Source organism: Amphibalanus amphitrite, unplaced genomic scaffold (genome assembly GCF_019059575.1).
Source record: "Amphibalanus amphitrite isolate SeventyFive unplaced genomic scaffold, NRLGWU_Aamphi_draft 000538F_arrow, whole genome shotgun sequence".
In the NCBI taxonomy this organism is placed as follows: Eukaryota; Metazoa; Arthropoda; class Thecostraca; order Balanomorpha; family Balanidae; genus Amphibalanus; species Amphibalanus amphitrite.
In genome coordinates, this window is record NW_024882032.1 from 43,027 (window position 1) to 59,406 (window position 16,380).

The 16,380-nt window shown below is 46.8% G+C and overlaps 1 protein-coding gene across 1 annotated transcript; it reads left to right on the top strand.

The window, feature by feature from the left end:
- The first annotated feature begins 226 nt into the window (after nucleotides 1-226).
- On the top strand, nucleotides 227-15,687 carry LOC122393498. The gene is made up of 10 exons (XM_043389557.1): nucleotides 227-351; nucleotides 5,159-5,310; nucleotides 6,233-6,438; nucleotides 6,764-6,953; nucleotides 7,465-7,602; nucleotides 9,602-9,897; nucleotides 10,204-10,363; nucleotides 10,698-10,864; nucleotides 11,309-11,706; nucleotides 12,207-15,687. The coding sequence occupies exons 1-10, from the start codon at nucleotides 227-229 to the stop codon at nucleotides 15,208-15,210; spliced, it is 4,836 nt and encodes a 1,611-aa protein (XP_043245492.1). The 3' UTR covers nucleotides 15,211-15,687.
- The last annotated feature ends 693 nt before the right edge of the window (nucleotides 15,688-16,380 follow it).

Genomic DNA, 16,380 nt, shown 5'->3' on the forward strand with positions numbered 1-16,380 from the left:
TTACGCTATTCGCTACTAGATGGCAGGATGATCGAACGCCTGAAGATATACTGTGCCGCATGGCACGGGGAATTCCGACGCAGGCCGCAGCACATGCCGTACAAATATTAAACGACGCCAAACGCTTGCATGTTCACGCCAGCGTCTAAGATGCGAAAGCAGAAGAACGTGCTGTTTTTTTAACGTTTTAGCCCGGCCCGAAGCTCAGTTGTTTTATGATTGAGCAATGAGCATTGCATCGGACATCGGTTCCCCGAGCCGAGAGCCCGGGTTCGAGTCGTTCCGGCGCTCGATCTATGAGACTCCTGACGGGAATGGTCTGCGGTTGGTGAGAGCAGCTGCAGACACTTGGTCAGTTCTGTGAGACGAATCCTATTTGTATCCATTATCCAGCTATCCGGCACTATCAGTATCTACTATCCACTTATCCAGCTATGTTTGAGGAAAATGCCAAGGTTTGACTTCTAAATTCTCCCGATTCCCCGAAATTGTGATTGGACGGAGGGGGCAGGCCGTGCATGCTTAACCCTATTCCTGGCGGGCTCCGCCGGGACAAGAAACTGGCGGGGGGGGGGGGCCGATTCGGCCCCCCCTGAGATCTCGAGAACGAAGCAAGATAGCGACAAGCGGTAAACGGCATCGGATACGCACGGTCAAGATCTACAATTTTTACTAAGGTCATTTTCAGGTCAGGTCAAAGATGACGTCACAGGGGTCGAAAAAGTCAAAATGGCGGCGCTAGATATGGAGAGAGTTTTTCTCGAATAACTTTCGAATTAGTCAAGATAGGAACAAACTAAGGGCATCATCGTGATCCTCTCGTCAATCCACAACGAATGATATATATGTTGACCTCGCAAGGTCAAGGTCAAAGGTTGACCTCAGGGCACGTGACCTCGAGGTCATCATGTATATCATTCGATGCGTCTTGACGAGCTGAACACAATGAGACCATCCACGCGTCTGTATCTTGTTCCTGTACGGAGTTATTGGCCAAAAACCTTTGGTGACCTTTGATGACGTCACATGACCTCACAGCTGCCCAACAGCAAAACAGACCTCAAGGTAGCGAAGGTTGATCGTATATGAAGTCATGTATGGTATATGGGGCCATTCCGACCCGTTTTAGTGGTAAAAACAGGGAGTTGATTTTTCCCCCATTGACTTATAATGGGGAGGTCGCGAAACTGACCTGACCTTAGGTCACCGATATCAAAATTCCGAGATATACAAATTGCACATACTGGTACCCTAACTAAAGCCTGAAGAGAAGAAATTGATCGGTCAAAAACTCTAGCTCTGGCGTGATTGCAAACTTTTCTGAGGTAGGGTCACCAAACCGCCTCTGGTGACCTGACCTGAGGTCAGATCAACTCAAAATTTTCAGACATGTTGCGTAGAAGCCTTTTAGGAAAAGTCAGAAAATTTGAGCTTCCTAGCTCAACGCGTTTGGGAGAAATAACCAAAAAACCTCAGGGGGGGGGGGGCTCCTGAGGCCCCCCCCCCGCCAGGAATAGGGTTAAAAGCTGAAGCTCCATGTAGCTCGGGACTCTGAGCACGTCACTCCGTTCATTGAACATATTCAAGTGGAATATCTGCAAATTAAAAAAATGAATTGAAAGTTAAACTGAATATTGTCTCAGCTAATGTTCAAGCTATGTTTCCATCATCTATGTAGAAGCACTTCTTTTGTCATGTTTACGTAAATGATTGCGCCGCTGACATTTATACAGCAACTTGTGCCGTAACAAATCTAAAAACCAAACGCGTACTTAGCGCCACACACCACTATCAGATCCATCAACTCAACCACCCACACTAGATCCCAATCTCTTCATGACCAATAGCTGACCCGACCTTTCACCCACCGCTACCACTTTTACTATCGATCAGCGATGGCTGTGCCCGGCGCCCGAACCAGTCGTTGGGTCAGGTCAGCTCTGACCACGCCTGCGGGACCAGTTTTGGGGGCTGGACCCGGTGAGAGGCCCCGCGGCGCCCGCTCTAGGCAACAGTATTGGTCAGTGCTGCAGGGAGTGCGACGCACAACGGACTGGAGGTGTGCCGTTGGAAGCGAAAATTGCGATAGCGCACTGTGGGGCACGGACGCTGAAGTGTGATCGGAATTCGGAGGGAAATACTCGGGAGAAAAACGAGTGTTGGGCTGGGTATTTTGGTTTTTTTCTAAAGCGATTTCGAGACCTTCGAAGAAATTACGGAACCAGGAAAGGAGCAGCGAAGACCTATAAGATTTGGGGAGGACGGCAGCTCCAAGAGGAAGGCTCCATGAACTTCAGTCACTAGTGGATCAAGGTAAGCAGATGCATTCCTTGTGTCATAGTAGTGATAAATTGCTTGCGTTCAAATAAAAGTAACTTCAGTATGCAAGCAAACTTAATCAGGAACAAGAAAAAAGCTTGCAATCGACCTCTTATAACTTCGCTGTAGTTGTAGCATATATAACCATTCACACCAAAAACACTTCAGACTAATCACGATTGTAGCATATCCTGTTCAACAACGACAAAGGGATCTCGCTCATTTGCAGTAGGGAGATATAATATCTACATGATTTAACCCTCGCCGGCACAGGGGGGGGGGGGGTTGATGCAACCCCCCTAAGTTTTTCCGCAAATAACTCGCGTAAAAAGCGTCTGATCTCGACGAAACTTTCAGTACCCTCGCATTGATCAATTTTACACATATCCTAAAAATTTCATGACCCTGACTACAATGACCTTTGACCTGTGACCTCTTTTCTGAGACCATGTTTGGCCGGAATCGCGATTCGGCGTATGTCGGCTCGCATTAGCCGCGCGTTTGCAAGCTTTTCGTGGTTTCAAACGTTCAAACATGTGATTTGATGTTGCTCCCATGCATTAGGGTGGTTGTCAAGGTCACATGAAGGTCAGGTCAGGTCATTGACCTTTGGTGACCTCGGTTCACTTTTTCGAGTTTTACATGTTTCTAGGCTAGTTTTTGGAGCTGATTTCGAATTTAGCAACCATTTGAACATTTACGAAGTAGTTTTGGTGCCTTCGTAACATGTTACGAAGCTGTCAGAGGCGGTTGACACGTATTACGAATACTCGTCACAACCCCTACCGCGGTTGACCTGACCTGACCTGACCCGACCTGGTCTTAATGCTTAACCCTAGAACGCCTAGGGGGGGGGGGGTTGTATCAACCCCCCCCCCCCGAGGTTTTTTCGAAGTGCACGCTAAACGGCTTGTCGTAGCGGGCTGAAATTTTCAATACCCTCTGGGGCAACCTTTGCGCATCTTTTGCCGAAAAAAATTGATCGGGTCATGTCAGGTCACGGAGTTATGACGTCATAAGAGGTACAGCCTCCGGCCGACAGTTACCAAACGTGTGCGCCGAATCCCTAGGTTTTCTGTCGGTGATACCCACATTGTTTGATGGATCATGATGAAACTTCCCATGCATGTTGGGGCAAGCATTGGCTATCGTGTGGTGCAAGAAAATTGACCGGGTCAGGTCAGGTCACGGAGCTATGACGTCACAAGAGGAACAGCGTCCGGTACTATTTTTGAAAAGCGCCCGAACCACTATTTTGCTAATTCTTGTCACCTCAATGGGAATATGCAGCAATATTAGCTTCTATAGGGAGCAAATGGACCTCCCAAATCCAAAAATACAATCAGATTTCAAAAATTTAAATTTTGATTTTTCGAATTTCTGCCACCGACTGTGACCTTGCCGACTTCCGGCGCTCCCAACGCGCCATTTTTAGAGCTAGGGAAACGAAATACATACCAAACGATAGAGAATTGATCAAGGAACACGATAGTGAAGGTTTCAAGTCGATATCTCCCACCGTTTTGCCGCAATCGCCGCGGAAAGTTGAAAAAGTTTGATTTTTTCGGAAAATTTGACCTTTGACCGGTCATAAGTAGGTCAAATGTTGACCTAGGACCAAAAAATATACCACCAATCGCGAGATCTCGTTGAGAGCAATCCGTTGGTTTTTTCCGCTAAGCTCTACGACCTTCCGTTTCGAAACGCCAGGGGGGGGGGTCGTAACAACCCCCCTCCCCCCCTGGTCGTTCGTGTTATGAGAAATGGCCTGGTCGTGCGAGGGTTAAAGACATCATCTCTGATCAAAACTAACACGATATTCGTGATCAGCACCCCGAAAAATCCCTTAGCAGCCACACTACGACTTTCAACAGGTCCCGATTTTCCCGACTTTTGGTCATTGACTGACCTGGAAGGTCAACCAATGATCTAGGACCTTAGAATTGGATATCATCGGCTTCCTCTTGTAACGGGCAACACGCTCGTTTTTTCTGCGAAGCTCTAGCTCGATCAGGGGCCAAACGCGAGGGGGTCGTACCCCCCCCCCCCTTGTGCCGTCGAAGGACGCAAAATGGCCAGTGCCGGCGAGGGTTAAGGTTGCGTCTATTTGCAATAAACGACTTAGATAAATTCGACCTAGGAACGTCTCGACATGCGAGACGGTGACTCAAATGCATACGGTTATATCGCACAAGGTGATGATTTGATAAAGATCCTATTCATTTCCATTTTAAATTCGATATAAACTCAGCGGTTGCACATGTATGTAAGACCGGAACCGTTCACTGGCACCCCGGAAATAGCGTTCGAGTTATTCTTAATCCCAAAAAGCGTTTTATGCCAGCATACAAATCCAGACAGTAGCGTAACGATGACGATTAGCCAAATCTAACCATAACTTTGCCACTGAATCTTTTGTAACTTTTTCGTAGCGATTCAATAAACGTCAATAACCTATTTCATTACGTTAAAACAAAATTAAAAAGGAACCGCCAAATTCTCCATTGACGGGAATTGAAGCTCATAGCAAAAGAAATTGAAACATGCAAAAGGCATATTTTCGCCTTCATATCGACTTCTTTTTCATTGAAACTCTGAACATATTCAATAAGTAGTTCGTTTGTTTAAATGGTTGTAAGAATAGTTCGTTATAAAATCATTGCTCGCTTCAACTTTGTCGAAGTCGTGACGGTTGTTGTTGTTGTTGTTGCTGCTGCTGTCGTTTTTGTTGTTGTTGTTGTTGTTGTTGTTGTTGTTGTTGTTGTTGTTGTTATTGCTGTTATTTTTGTCGTCCTCCTCAACCCCCTCTGACCCCCATCCTCTCCCCACCATCCCCCAGCCATCTCTCCAGGATGCAGGCGGGCCTGGTGACCAAAAAGTACCGGGTGATGGCCGCAGGCCTGCTCATCATGGCCCAGATCACACCCAAGGGCAACCCGAACAACATCATCTGTGACAACCCCATCGAGGAGACGTACGACTTCATCATCGGTGAGCGCCGAGGGGTGGAGGCGGTCAGTCACGAGAAACGATGATAGTATTTCAGTGTTATTTTATGAGCGAAAGTTTTTGGGTTTGGTCGCCTTGGTCCTAGCCCTAATTCAATATACCCTGGTGTTAGCTTGGTTAAGAGGGTTTGGAGATGGGCATAATGAAGCATCGATTGTACTATATAAGGCAGTGAGAATGGATTGGTAGAGACGGATTGCAAAATATGACTGCGATCACATGGCAACTAGGACTCAACTCTAAATTTGTTGTTTGTATCAGTGAATATTTACAGGCTAAGCGACGCTTAAAAAATTGCTCTTGTAACAAAAAAAAAACATTATAAACGTTAAGCCCGCTATGAACCACAGAAATACTTGGCATTTTGAATGAACCCAGCCTGGCCTATAAACACGTAATTTACATTAGATCAGTCATGATCCACTTTGATGTGGTTCACCTTGTGCCCGCAACCAATAACTGACCACACAAAAACCGCCGTAGCCACGCGACTTTTTACAACACCCGCCCCAATCTGACGACTTTTTATGCGTTAGACGTATGATGCTGATGTAACAATTCATGAAGCAGGATTGGTCGCAAGTTTAAAACTTCGGTACTGTGATATGGCTGTCAACGGTTGCAAAATGGACTGACACATGATTAACTACCTTTCGTACTTTCATTGCAAGGAATTCAAAGCATTCCACGCAGTTCAAGCTGTCATTTCCGATGTAAAAAAAAAACAGCTTTATTATGCCATGCACCACTGTTATGCACCGTGTTTTTTTGTTGTTGTTGTTGAAGGACTGGTTGTAAGGCAACATCAGTCTTTACATTTGCTGAACTTCGCTTACCTTTACTGGCCCTTGCAAACCTCTGATGACCCCTGATGACCTCTGATGACCCCCTCTGACCCCCACAGCCGGCGGCGGCACGGCCGGCTCCGTGCTGTCCGCCCGACTCTCAGAGGATGTCAACTCCCACGTGCTCCTCCTGGAATCCGGTGGTACGGGTACGGCCTATACTGAGTGGCCAGCCATGACTCGCTTTGTGTACGATACCAAAAAGTGGGACTGGAGGTACAAGAACGTGCGAGACGAGGGATACTGCTTCGGAATGAAGGATAAGGTTGGTATAATGGGAGGAAGGGGAGGGGGAGGGGTGGGAGAGAGTAACGCTTAAGGGTAACACATCGAGACAGAGAGATATAAATGTTTAGGGTAGGTATGGTGAAGACGGCAAGCAGAACTTTTACCCACTTGTTCTATCCCTCGTGAAATCTCTTACCAGCCTTAATGCACATTGCATAGGTATGCATTCTCCGTGAACACACACGTAACAATATTTCGAGACATGACCGGAAACAAGCAGACACGTAATTTGTCATAATGGTCAGACCTTACCAATTGATATTCCTGTCTCCTACCCTCCCCTGCCTCTTACCTTCCCTCAGGTGTGTAAGCTGTCCCGTGGCCGTATGCTGGGCGGTCAGTCGGCCTTCAATCGTATGATGTACGTCCGAGGAAATCGGAACGACTTCGACCTCTGGAAGAGGCTGGGCAACCCCGGCTGGGGCTACGGTGACGTCCTGCCGTACTTTATCCGGGCAGAGGATAACCTTGATCATCGACTGAAACACAGCCGTGAGTATCAGAGGGGATACTGTATCACATTGATGGATAATGTCAAACACAGCTGAGAGTGGGATAATGTATCAGATCGGAGGATAACCTCGATCATCGGCTGAAACATAGCCGTGAGTGTTATTAATTTGGGAGTTCTAGAGTTGGGAAGGAGAAGAGAAACGACAATAGAAATATGCGGGACTTAATGTTGTATAGCCTAGTCCGTTTACTTTCAATTGTGGTGATAAAGTTAAGTAAAAATATTGAAGTGTCTTATCTTTGAACGTCAAAATCAGATTTACACCTAAAGCGGTAGAACGTTTACATCATTTGCTTTACATCTCTCAGTGAGGAATAATGATGCCCTGCAGCTTCCAGTTTAGACTTTAGAGCCTTTGTCATACAAACGCTATAGGACTCCGATCACGCCTCATTTCCTCCAAGTGCGTAGGTATTGGTGTGTATCAGCAAATACAGCAGCAGAGAAACGTTCAGCAATTAGCTCACCAACGTATGCTTTGTTCCACAGCTTACCACGGCGTCGGAGGCCCCATGAAGGTCTCCAGCCCGGAGCGACATCAACTGTCCGGTCTGGCGTCTCTCTGGCTGAAGGCGGCCATCCACAACAAGTTCGAAGTCGGAGATATCAACGGAGACAAACAGACACGTAATTTGCTACCGTGTCATGGTTTTTATGATGTGATGGTGAAAAGACAAGTGTGGTTAGATGAAACAGCGGTAGCAACAGTTTGTAAATTACCCAAAAGCTTGCCAGCATATCCTTTTACAGAGCAGCCTGATCGCCACCTGTATCCACATTTTGTTTCGTGAAGACCTTTTATGTGCTACCCGGTAAGAAGAAAAAGCAAAAATAGTATATTCTGCAAACTACCCAGTGCTGTTTATCTTTCTAGTTGAGGTTTATTTGCCATTGGGTCTACAGTGCAGGGATATTTCTATCTCGCACTCCTCTGAGATGCAGAGATAAGAAATTGTTATCTCTGCATCCCTCTGAGATGCAAAGATAAGGTCTCGAGGGTTCATAGCGAAAAATCAAGAGTTTAACCCGCGCGGGGCTGGGGTCTCCAGCCGAACGCGCGGGGCTGGGGGGGGGGTAAATTTTACCCCCCTGTTATCTCCCGAACTAATGGTCCGATTTGGAAAATTCAAACGCCAATCGAAAGCTCTCATCACGAACTACTAAAAACATGTACTTAATTTTAAGTTTAAGGTCAAGGTCAAGGTCAGGTCAAGGGTACAAATTGCAAGTTTCTACAGTATCGGCCTTGCACCGTAGTTGCCGAAGAATGGAGTCATGGACTGAGACTGATCGCCCAAAACGTGTTCTTAGGCTACCAAGACAATATTCGTTGCATACAATATCATTCAGAGGTCAAGGTCAAGGTCAGGTCAGGTCAGGTCAGGTCACCAAAAAACAAAATACAGAAAAGGGCATATGCGACACATGTTTTATGGGTCATTTTATTCATAGAATTCAATAGGCACACTCAATAAGTGACATGGACCACCTCTGGATGAATTTCAGGTCGAGGTCAGGTCAAGGTCAGGTCAAGTGAGGTCACATTTTGAAGTTGGTTGTTAAGGCCTAAAAGGGTGTCTATCTGATGCAGTTTTTCACGGCGAATCGAATGGTGCTATTTTTGTTTCCGTACGAAGTCTAGAACTTCCAAAAAAGTCATTTTTCAAAAAAATTGTGTGTCGTGACGTCATAAAATTTTGAATAACTCCCACATTTTTGAACCGATTCTTCTAAAATTTGGTATGCAGGTGCACATAGACCACTTCTCTGACATATATTCCGGTTTTTTTCGATAGACTCAAAATTTTGGATTTTATAATGATTTTCCCAAAAAAGTCAGTTTTTTGAAAAAATTTAGGTCAAAATCCAAAATTTTCAAAAAACCGAGATAGCCATTTGATAGACAAAGTAAAATTACGTATAACCTTTTTTGTTACGTCTTGATTCCTTTAAAAATGAAGATGTTAGCGGCGTTTGAACTTTTGCCGTTTTTGAGGCGAAAATGGCGAACATGACGTCACTAAAACGTCAATTTCTCAAAAATATTCCGACTGATTTTGCTCAAATTTTCAGGGAACGTGTCAAATTGATGTAAGAATAGGTACTGAAAGTTTGGCGGCGCTGCGCGCCGCCGTTTTTGAGATATCGCAAAAATTCGCGAGGGGGGGGGGTAAAATTTACCCCCCCAGCCCCGCGCGGGTTAAGTGATGAAGGGTCAATAACCGAACAACATTTGGTTTGGTTGTTTATGGATGAAACTTATGAAATAAGAACAAACTACTCTGAATCTATTTTTACATAGATGAATACATTTAAATATTATATTTTATTAATTAAGAATAAACCTCAACATAGAAAGATATAGGATTCCTCATGGCTCACTCGTGGAAGATAGGATATCTTTTCCTATATATGATATATGAAATGATGATGATGATAGGATATCTTTTCCCGCTTGGAAAAGATATCCTTATCTTCCACTCGGAGCCATGAAGAATCCTCTATATCTTTACGCTCAGTCATGTTAACACTCGAAAATAGTTTCACCAAGGCTCTTTTCCCCTAAGCCCCTTTCACAGCTCCAAAACCTAACACGTGCCCCTGCATCTACCGCCCCCTCCTGCAGGGTTCATGCTGCACCAGACCAACACGGCCTATGGCGAGCGTTGGTCGACCGCTCGCGCCTACCTGGCTCCTGCCTCTCACCGAACCAACCTGGACATCCTCACCGAAGCTCACGTCACTCGTATCATCGTCGACCCCAAGACGCAGCGCGCCAAGGGTGTGATCTTCTACAAGGATAAGAAGCGCCGAGTGGCCTGGGCCAGGAAGGAGGTCATTGTGAGCGCCGGCACGTTCAGTTCGCCGCAGCTGCTGAAGTTGTCGGGGATTGGACCGTGTGGAGAACTGAAGAAACATGGGGTGAGTGGAGAGAGGGGGAAGGGGAGAGGGGAGGGGATGATGAGGTAGAGCAGGGAACAGTAGATGTAAGAGATAGAGTACAGCAATTCGTAACTACGTCAATCAATCATAGGTACTTTTTTAATACTATTTTCTGATCGAGCAATTCATATTTCATATGTATATCATGCGTTGTATTCTAGTTTTACTTTTAACTGGAGATGCAAACAAGTTACTAAATTATTACAACGCTAGATTTATGTCTACAATTATTTACTCTCCAATCATTCACATGACCTTTTCACTGCATCCTTATTCTGATTGCAGATTTATTGTAAGAAGAACCTGCCCGGTGTGGGTGAGAACCTCCAGAGCCACTTTGGTATCGGTGGCATCGACTTTCTGGTGGCGAGGGACGGAATGAAGGGACCGACCAAGGCCCTGAAAAATCCCGTCTACAAGAAGCAGTATATCAACAAGAGAATCGGTTGGTACTGCCTGATTATGAAGCAAATATATTGCATGTCGATGAGTGCCAACAGTTCATAAGGCATTTATTCAGACGTTACTTTTGGCTTTATATTACTTAGGTACCTGAAAAAGGTAAGACGAGGGAAACTAACCTCGCTAGCAAAATAAGCGAGACATATAAAAAACTCCGAATGAAAAAAGAAAATCAAATACATCAGTTTCTACTTGTAAGGCACATCTAATTGTCCATACATTCACGGTAACATTCATCTATATCGTTGTAGCTAAATGAAATTCCTCCCCCCCCCCCCCCCCCAAGAGAAAAGTCCATCAGCTGAACGTTCTTCCAGGTCCGCTCGCCTCTGTGATGGGCCTGGAGGGCACCGGGTTCATCAGCACCTCCTACAACAACATCAGCTACGGCCAGGACTGGCCGGACGTGCAGTTCCTCTTCTTCTCACAGCACACCTCCACCGACGGATACTACGAGGCGCTCATCTATGGACTGTCTTATAAGGTGAATACACAGGGTATAGTGGCTTATTGACTTACTTGGGTGAATATTTGGTGGATGTCGCTTACGACTGACTTTTTATTTATTTCTTTTTTTGTTATGGTGCATGGCTTTGAAAATTTTAGAAGTCATCACAGCCCGTGTCTTCGTCTTCAATAGAACATCCCTGGTCTTAGCTTCGATAAAAACCATACAAAGCTTCACCTGAAGTAGGATCTGAATTTCTGAATACGTAATACGTGAATACGTGAGCTTCAGGAAAAAGGACTGTAGCAATCACTGGGTTTTCCGCCCTATTCACAACATATTTTTAATTCCTTCGCCTTTCAGTTTCATATGGTGTGTCCGTAGCCATTAATTCACCACTCTCTCCCTACAAATTTCCGATGCATGCCTAGGCACGATAGAACTGTTGACCTCAGACTCGCATCCTCTTTTCTCCGACAGCTCTGGCAGACATTCTACCCGAACAAATTCACGCCCGGCTACCGTATTCTCCCGGTCAACCTCCGCCCGCGGAGCCGCGGAAAGGTCGCCCTCCGCTCCCGAAACCCGTGGCAGCACCCGGACATCTTCCTGAATCTCTTCGACGACCCACACGACCTGGCAGTTCTCCGCGAGGCCGGTCAGAAGGCCGAGGCGATCGGTCTTTCTCTACCCTTCATCCGCGCCGGAGCGTCGGCCGTGGGGGAAAAGAACCGGTTCTGTTATCTCCACCCGACCGGAGGGCCCGACTGGTGGGACTGTCGGGCGCGCGTGTTCCCTGAGACGCTCTACCAGGAGACGAGCACGTGCAAGATGGGACCGCCCAGCGACCCCATGGCCGTGGTGGATAACCAGCTCAGGTGAGCGGCCATACGATGGGGAGATGGGAGATGGAATCGTTTGAGCATCAGTGTGCTTGGTTTTGTGAGAGTTTGTGGACGATAGGATAACGCATAAATTGATAAATGCAATGATTCTCTCAGACTTATTAGAAGCATGAAAATAGCCTGTTGCTCACTTCTATTGGAACTCAAAAAGTAAACCAATATTCGGGCGTGGCATTTCCTCAGTGGCACAGTATACAAGGTTCTTTCAAACGTACAAGAACATAGCGGCCTAGAGCACCTAAGGCAAGGTCATCAAAACGAAGAACGAATATCGTTAATCGTTTCAAGCGAATATTGCTCGAAAATAGTTGCCGTATACGTGACCATGCAACCGTAAAACCGAAATTTAGATTACGTAGCAGTCGGTATCTCACATGATACCATTCGTCAATGTAAACCAGTTTCACCCAACAGCGCTTCAAATTCGACCACACACCCCTGCCGCCCCTCTGACCCTGTCCCTTCCCCCGCAGGGTGTACGGCATCAGCGGTCTGCGCGTGGTCGACGCCTCCATCATGCCTACCATCGTCTCCGGTGACGCCAGTGCCGCCACTGTGATGATCGCCGAACGAGCTGCAGACATGATCCGAGCCTTCTGGCACGGAATCAGAATCGGAACCCGAGATCCCGCTGGCTTCGTCGAGGAGACTGTGATGAACCTTAGAGGGGCGGGGAGTGAGACGAGTCCGGCGTTTGGACTGGCTGATTTGATTGGCGATGGGCAGGGAAGCAGCTTTGGGACGTTGGAGGAACAGCTGCTGTCAGCGGGAGATTTGCCGACGTCGAGTTATTTAGACACGACAGATGGAGTGGAGACAACGTATGGAACGACGCAGACCACGGAAGTGGCGACTCCGGCGACTGAAGAAGCGACCACGGCAGAGATGACGGAAGAAGCTGTCACAACTGGAGAGGCCACCACAACGCAGACAACCAGCATGATGCCAGAAACGACAGCAACGACGGTTACAGAGCCAGCAGAGACCGAGACCACGGAGACCACACAGCAGACCACACAGCCGGTCCCAGAGACCACGCAGACCATCCCCGAGACCACGACGGCGGCAGTGACGGAGCCAGTTCAAACCGAGGCACCCACAAAATCCACCAAAATAGGATACACCATCCATATGGGAGGATTGACCAAAATGAGTGGCACGTTCGTGGTAAAACCGACTGCGAGTTCTGCGACCACAGAAGAAAGTAAACCAACCACCGAGAAGGCTTCTTACAGCAAATCGGCATCATATGATGACGAAGACTCAACTACATATATAGACTATGATAAACTCTCGGATGCCGAAATCTTTGGGGAGTTTCCCGATGTGAATGAAGGAAACTATGGCGGTTTCCTTGGACCGATTAATGACTTTAGCGGATATACAGGAGGTTTGACGGTCCCCAAGGAAGAGTTTGAAGCAGTATCAGATCCCGAACTCATTCCACAGGAAGAATATGGCACACCTCTGGGAGATGTTTCGACATCTAGTTTCAAGATAGGCACACCATTTGGAAGCACCGAAGGGTTCGGTTATGATTCCACCGTTGAACTTGGCAAAACGTCAGACTATGAGTCAGATATTAGTCTAGAAGAAGGTTTGGGAGCTTCGGAAGGTCTTGGAGAAACTCCGGCCTTTGGTTCTTCACTGAGTTATGGTGACGCACCTAAGTATGGCTCCTCACTGGGCAGTTCAGAACCGTTTGACTTTGGTTCGTCCCTGAACCTCGGTGAAACAGTAGAGTACAGTCAGCCACTGGAGTTCGAGTACCCTCCAAAGTACGAAACATCACAGAAGCCTGAAACGAGCTCAGCTTCACCAGCAACTGATAAAGATATGAACACTGAAAAGCCCAAAGAAACCGTTCAAGAGGAGTTTGGGATGCCTCGAGAATCAGACATAGTTAGTGATTATGGAGCCCCGCTGGAATCAGAAATCACGAGCGACTATGGAACACCTTTCCAATCGGAAATAATCAGAGACTATGGAGCACCTCTGGATTCTCAAATCGTCACTGATTATGGACCTCCCAAGGATTCAGACACAACGGAGGGCTATGGGGTACCACGACCCTCGGATATATTTGGCGACTACGGACCACCCAAAGAATCAGAGAACCTCGGCAGCTATGGGTCACCTTTCAATACTGATCAATCCATTGGCTTTGCGACTCCGGTGTCATATGAACCTGTACGAGCAAGTGGAAACACTCAGAAGAATGCACCTGCCTCAAATTATCAACAACCTCTTCCGACTGCTAACACGCAAAACTTTAATGGATATAGCGATTATTCAATGCGCTCCGAGGCTGAAGGTGACATTGCTTCTGAAGCTCCCTCCACCGAGGAAGAAACTACAGAGAGACCAGCGGCAGGGGCCGGGCTTCTTCAGGACAACATCAAACGCCTGAAGGAAGAGATGCGAATGCTGCAAGCCTCCACAACGCGGGAAGTTATTGCCACCGAACGACCCAAACCACGATTCGACGCCCGTGGTGGAACCACAGGGGAACCGAGAACGTACTCGTCTGTGTACACTGACGGTTTTGGTGACGGGATGGAAAACACGTTTGGTGGTTACAGGACCCGCCAGATGGACGGCGGAGGGAAGAAGAGGGAGGTGGTGGACGAGTTTGTGGCAGAAGCCAGCGTTGGTCACGCCACTGTCTTCCAGAGGGTGGAAGAGTCGAAAGATGGTTCCAAGTCGGAGGAGGATGCAGGGAGGAAAAGTAAAACCCCAGCAAAGGAAGACGAGAAAGGTGTACTGGTGCGTAGACGCAAGATCATGCAAAATAGGAATGGGACGTCATCGCTTAGAAGTACAGAAGAGCCACCTAAGACCCCACTTCGGATACAACACAATGTGAAGGCAAACACGGAGAGTGAAGTGACTCAGAACAGAGGAAAGGCGACATTCGCTCCGCGCAGAAACGCTGGACGAGCTACACTCCAAGCGAACAAGAGTAACGAGAATTCACGCTCAAGAGCAGTATTTTTCCAAACCAGGACAGCCAAACCAGACCCTACAACAGCTCGGTCAACAATACCACATTCTCGAAGGAATAGCGCAACGAACTCCACAACACGACAAGGTAGGACAAGAACTTGGGACATCGCGATAGTCACCAGGGCTCCCAAAGTGAACACGAACAAGAATGCTCGTCAAGACAGAAGAGTTCCAAATTCCGCGAGAAGCAGACCCAGCTCGCGTCAACAGACTGAGAAAGCAACCGAAGTGTCGAAGCTAACCTCTAAGAAGGAAAGACCGAACGCCTCGATTGCAACATTCGGTTCGAAACGTGTGCACGGAATTCGTTTTGTTGTCAACGATACAGATGCTAAAAATAGACGTCGCACTTCCAACTTGCCAAGAAACTCATCGACTAGCGATAAGGAATCGAGTGCCAGTGCAAAAGACTGGACCAATGCGGATGCTAGTTCAGGCTCATGGGGTGAGCGGAATCAGAAATATTTGTGATAAAACGTGAGTTGAAAATAGTTATGTGGTATTTAGTGAATAAGGCACGGTATATCACATATTGGCTGGAGATGATGAATGCATATACCTTTTTTTACAATGAATTCGGATCTGGTGAAGCCTGGATGGTGATATTGAAGGTACTGTTGTCTCGCTGCTGTATGCTCAATACATTGTTATTTACGTCCTAAGGAGATAAAACTAAGCGGCATGCAGCAATATGTGGTAGACTGGCAACTTCTTGGCTACGTCATTAAATCTTTCTGATAAATGTCAAATGATGTCTCTTAGGGGATGGCAGCTTCGTATTTCTCTCAGGCATTGCTAGTGCGCTCCAAGCACGAAACTTGGGGGTTAAATTCATCAGACGTTCCCAATAGGTACGCGTTGGGTAGTGGGTACATGACTACACACTGTTCTTCAATGTACAGAAATACTGTGACAATGTTAAATGTTATAAATAAATGACGGTTATGGTATTGTGTTTGATGGATAATTACGACGGCATCGTTAGAAAACACAGTCGCGACATGCTACGTGTTACGTGAAGTTCATATTATTACACCATATTTTATGTCACGAGAGGCTAGTAAAATATAAATGGATCGGACTGGAACGACGGAATCACGTGTACCGAAACGTGCGTGCCTGTACTTACCTTATCTCCCCCCTACACCTATCACCGTTAACCCGCGCCCCGCTGGGCTATTCAGCCATACGCGCCCTGCTGGGGGGGGGGGGGGCAGATTCTGCCCCCCCTGTCTAACTTCCGAACCGATGTCGTAGAAAGACGGGGAAAACGGCAATCGAAAGCTCTCAACGAAGCAAATCTTAAGAGCTCAATTTTTTTGCTTAAGTAGGTCAGAGGTCAGGTCAAGGTCAGGTCAAGGGTACAAAATGCAAGTTTCTACAGTATCGGCCTTGCACCGTAATTGCCGAAGAATGGACTGAGACTGATGGCCCAAAACGTGTTCTTAGGCTACCAAGACAATATTCGTTTCATACAATATCATTCAAAGGTCAAGGTCAAGGTCAGGTCAGGTCAGGTCACCAAAAAACAAAATATAGAAAAGGGCATGTGCGACACATGTTTTATGGGTCATTTTATTCATAGAATTCGATAGGCACACTCAATTAGTGATATGGACCACCTCTGGATGAATTTCAGGT

Coding starts and splice junctions, on each gene's coding strand:
- LOC122393498 (XM_043389557.1), top strand. CDS start 227: ATGAGCATTGCATCGGACATCGGTTCCCCGAGCCGAGAGCCCGGGTTC. Junction 6,954..7,464: donor TCATCGACTGAAACACAGCC/GTGAGTATCAGA, acceptor TTTGTTCCACAG/CTTACCACGGCGTCGGAGGC. Junction 10,364..10,697: donor GTATATCAACAAGAGAATCG/GTTGGTACTGCC, acceptor ACGTTCTTCCAG/GTCCGCTCGCCTCTGTGATG.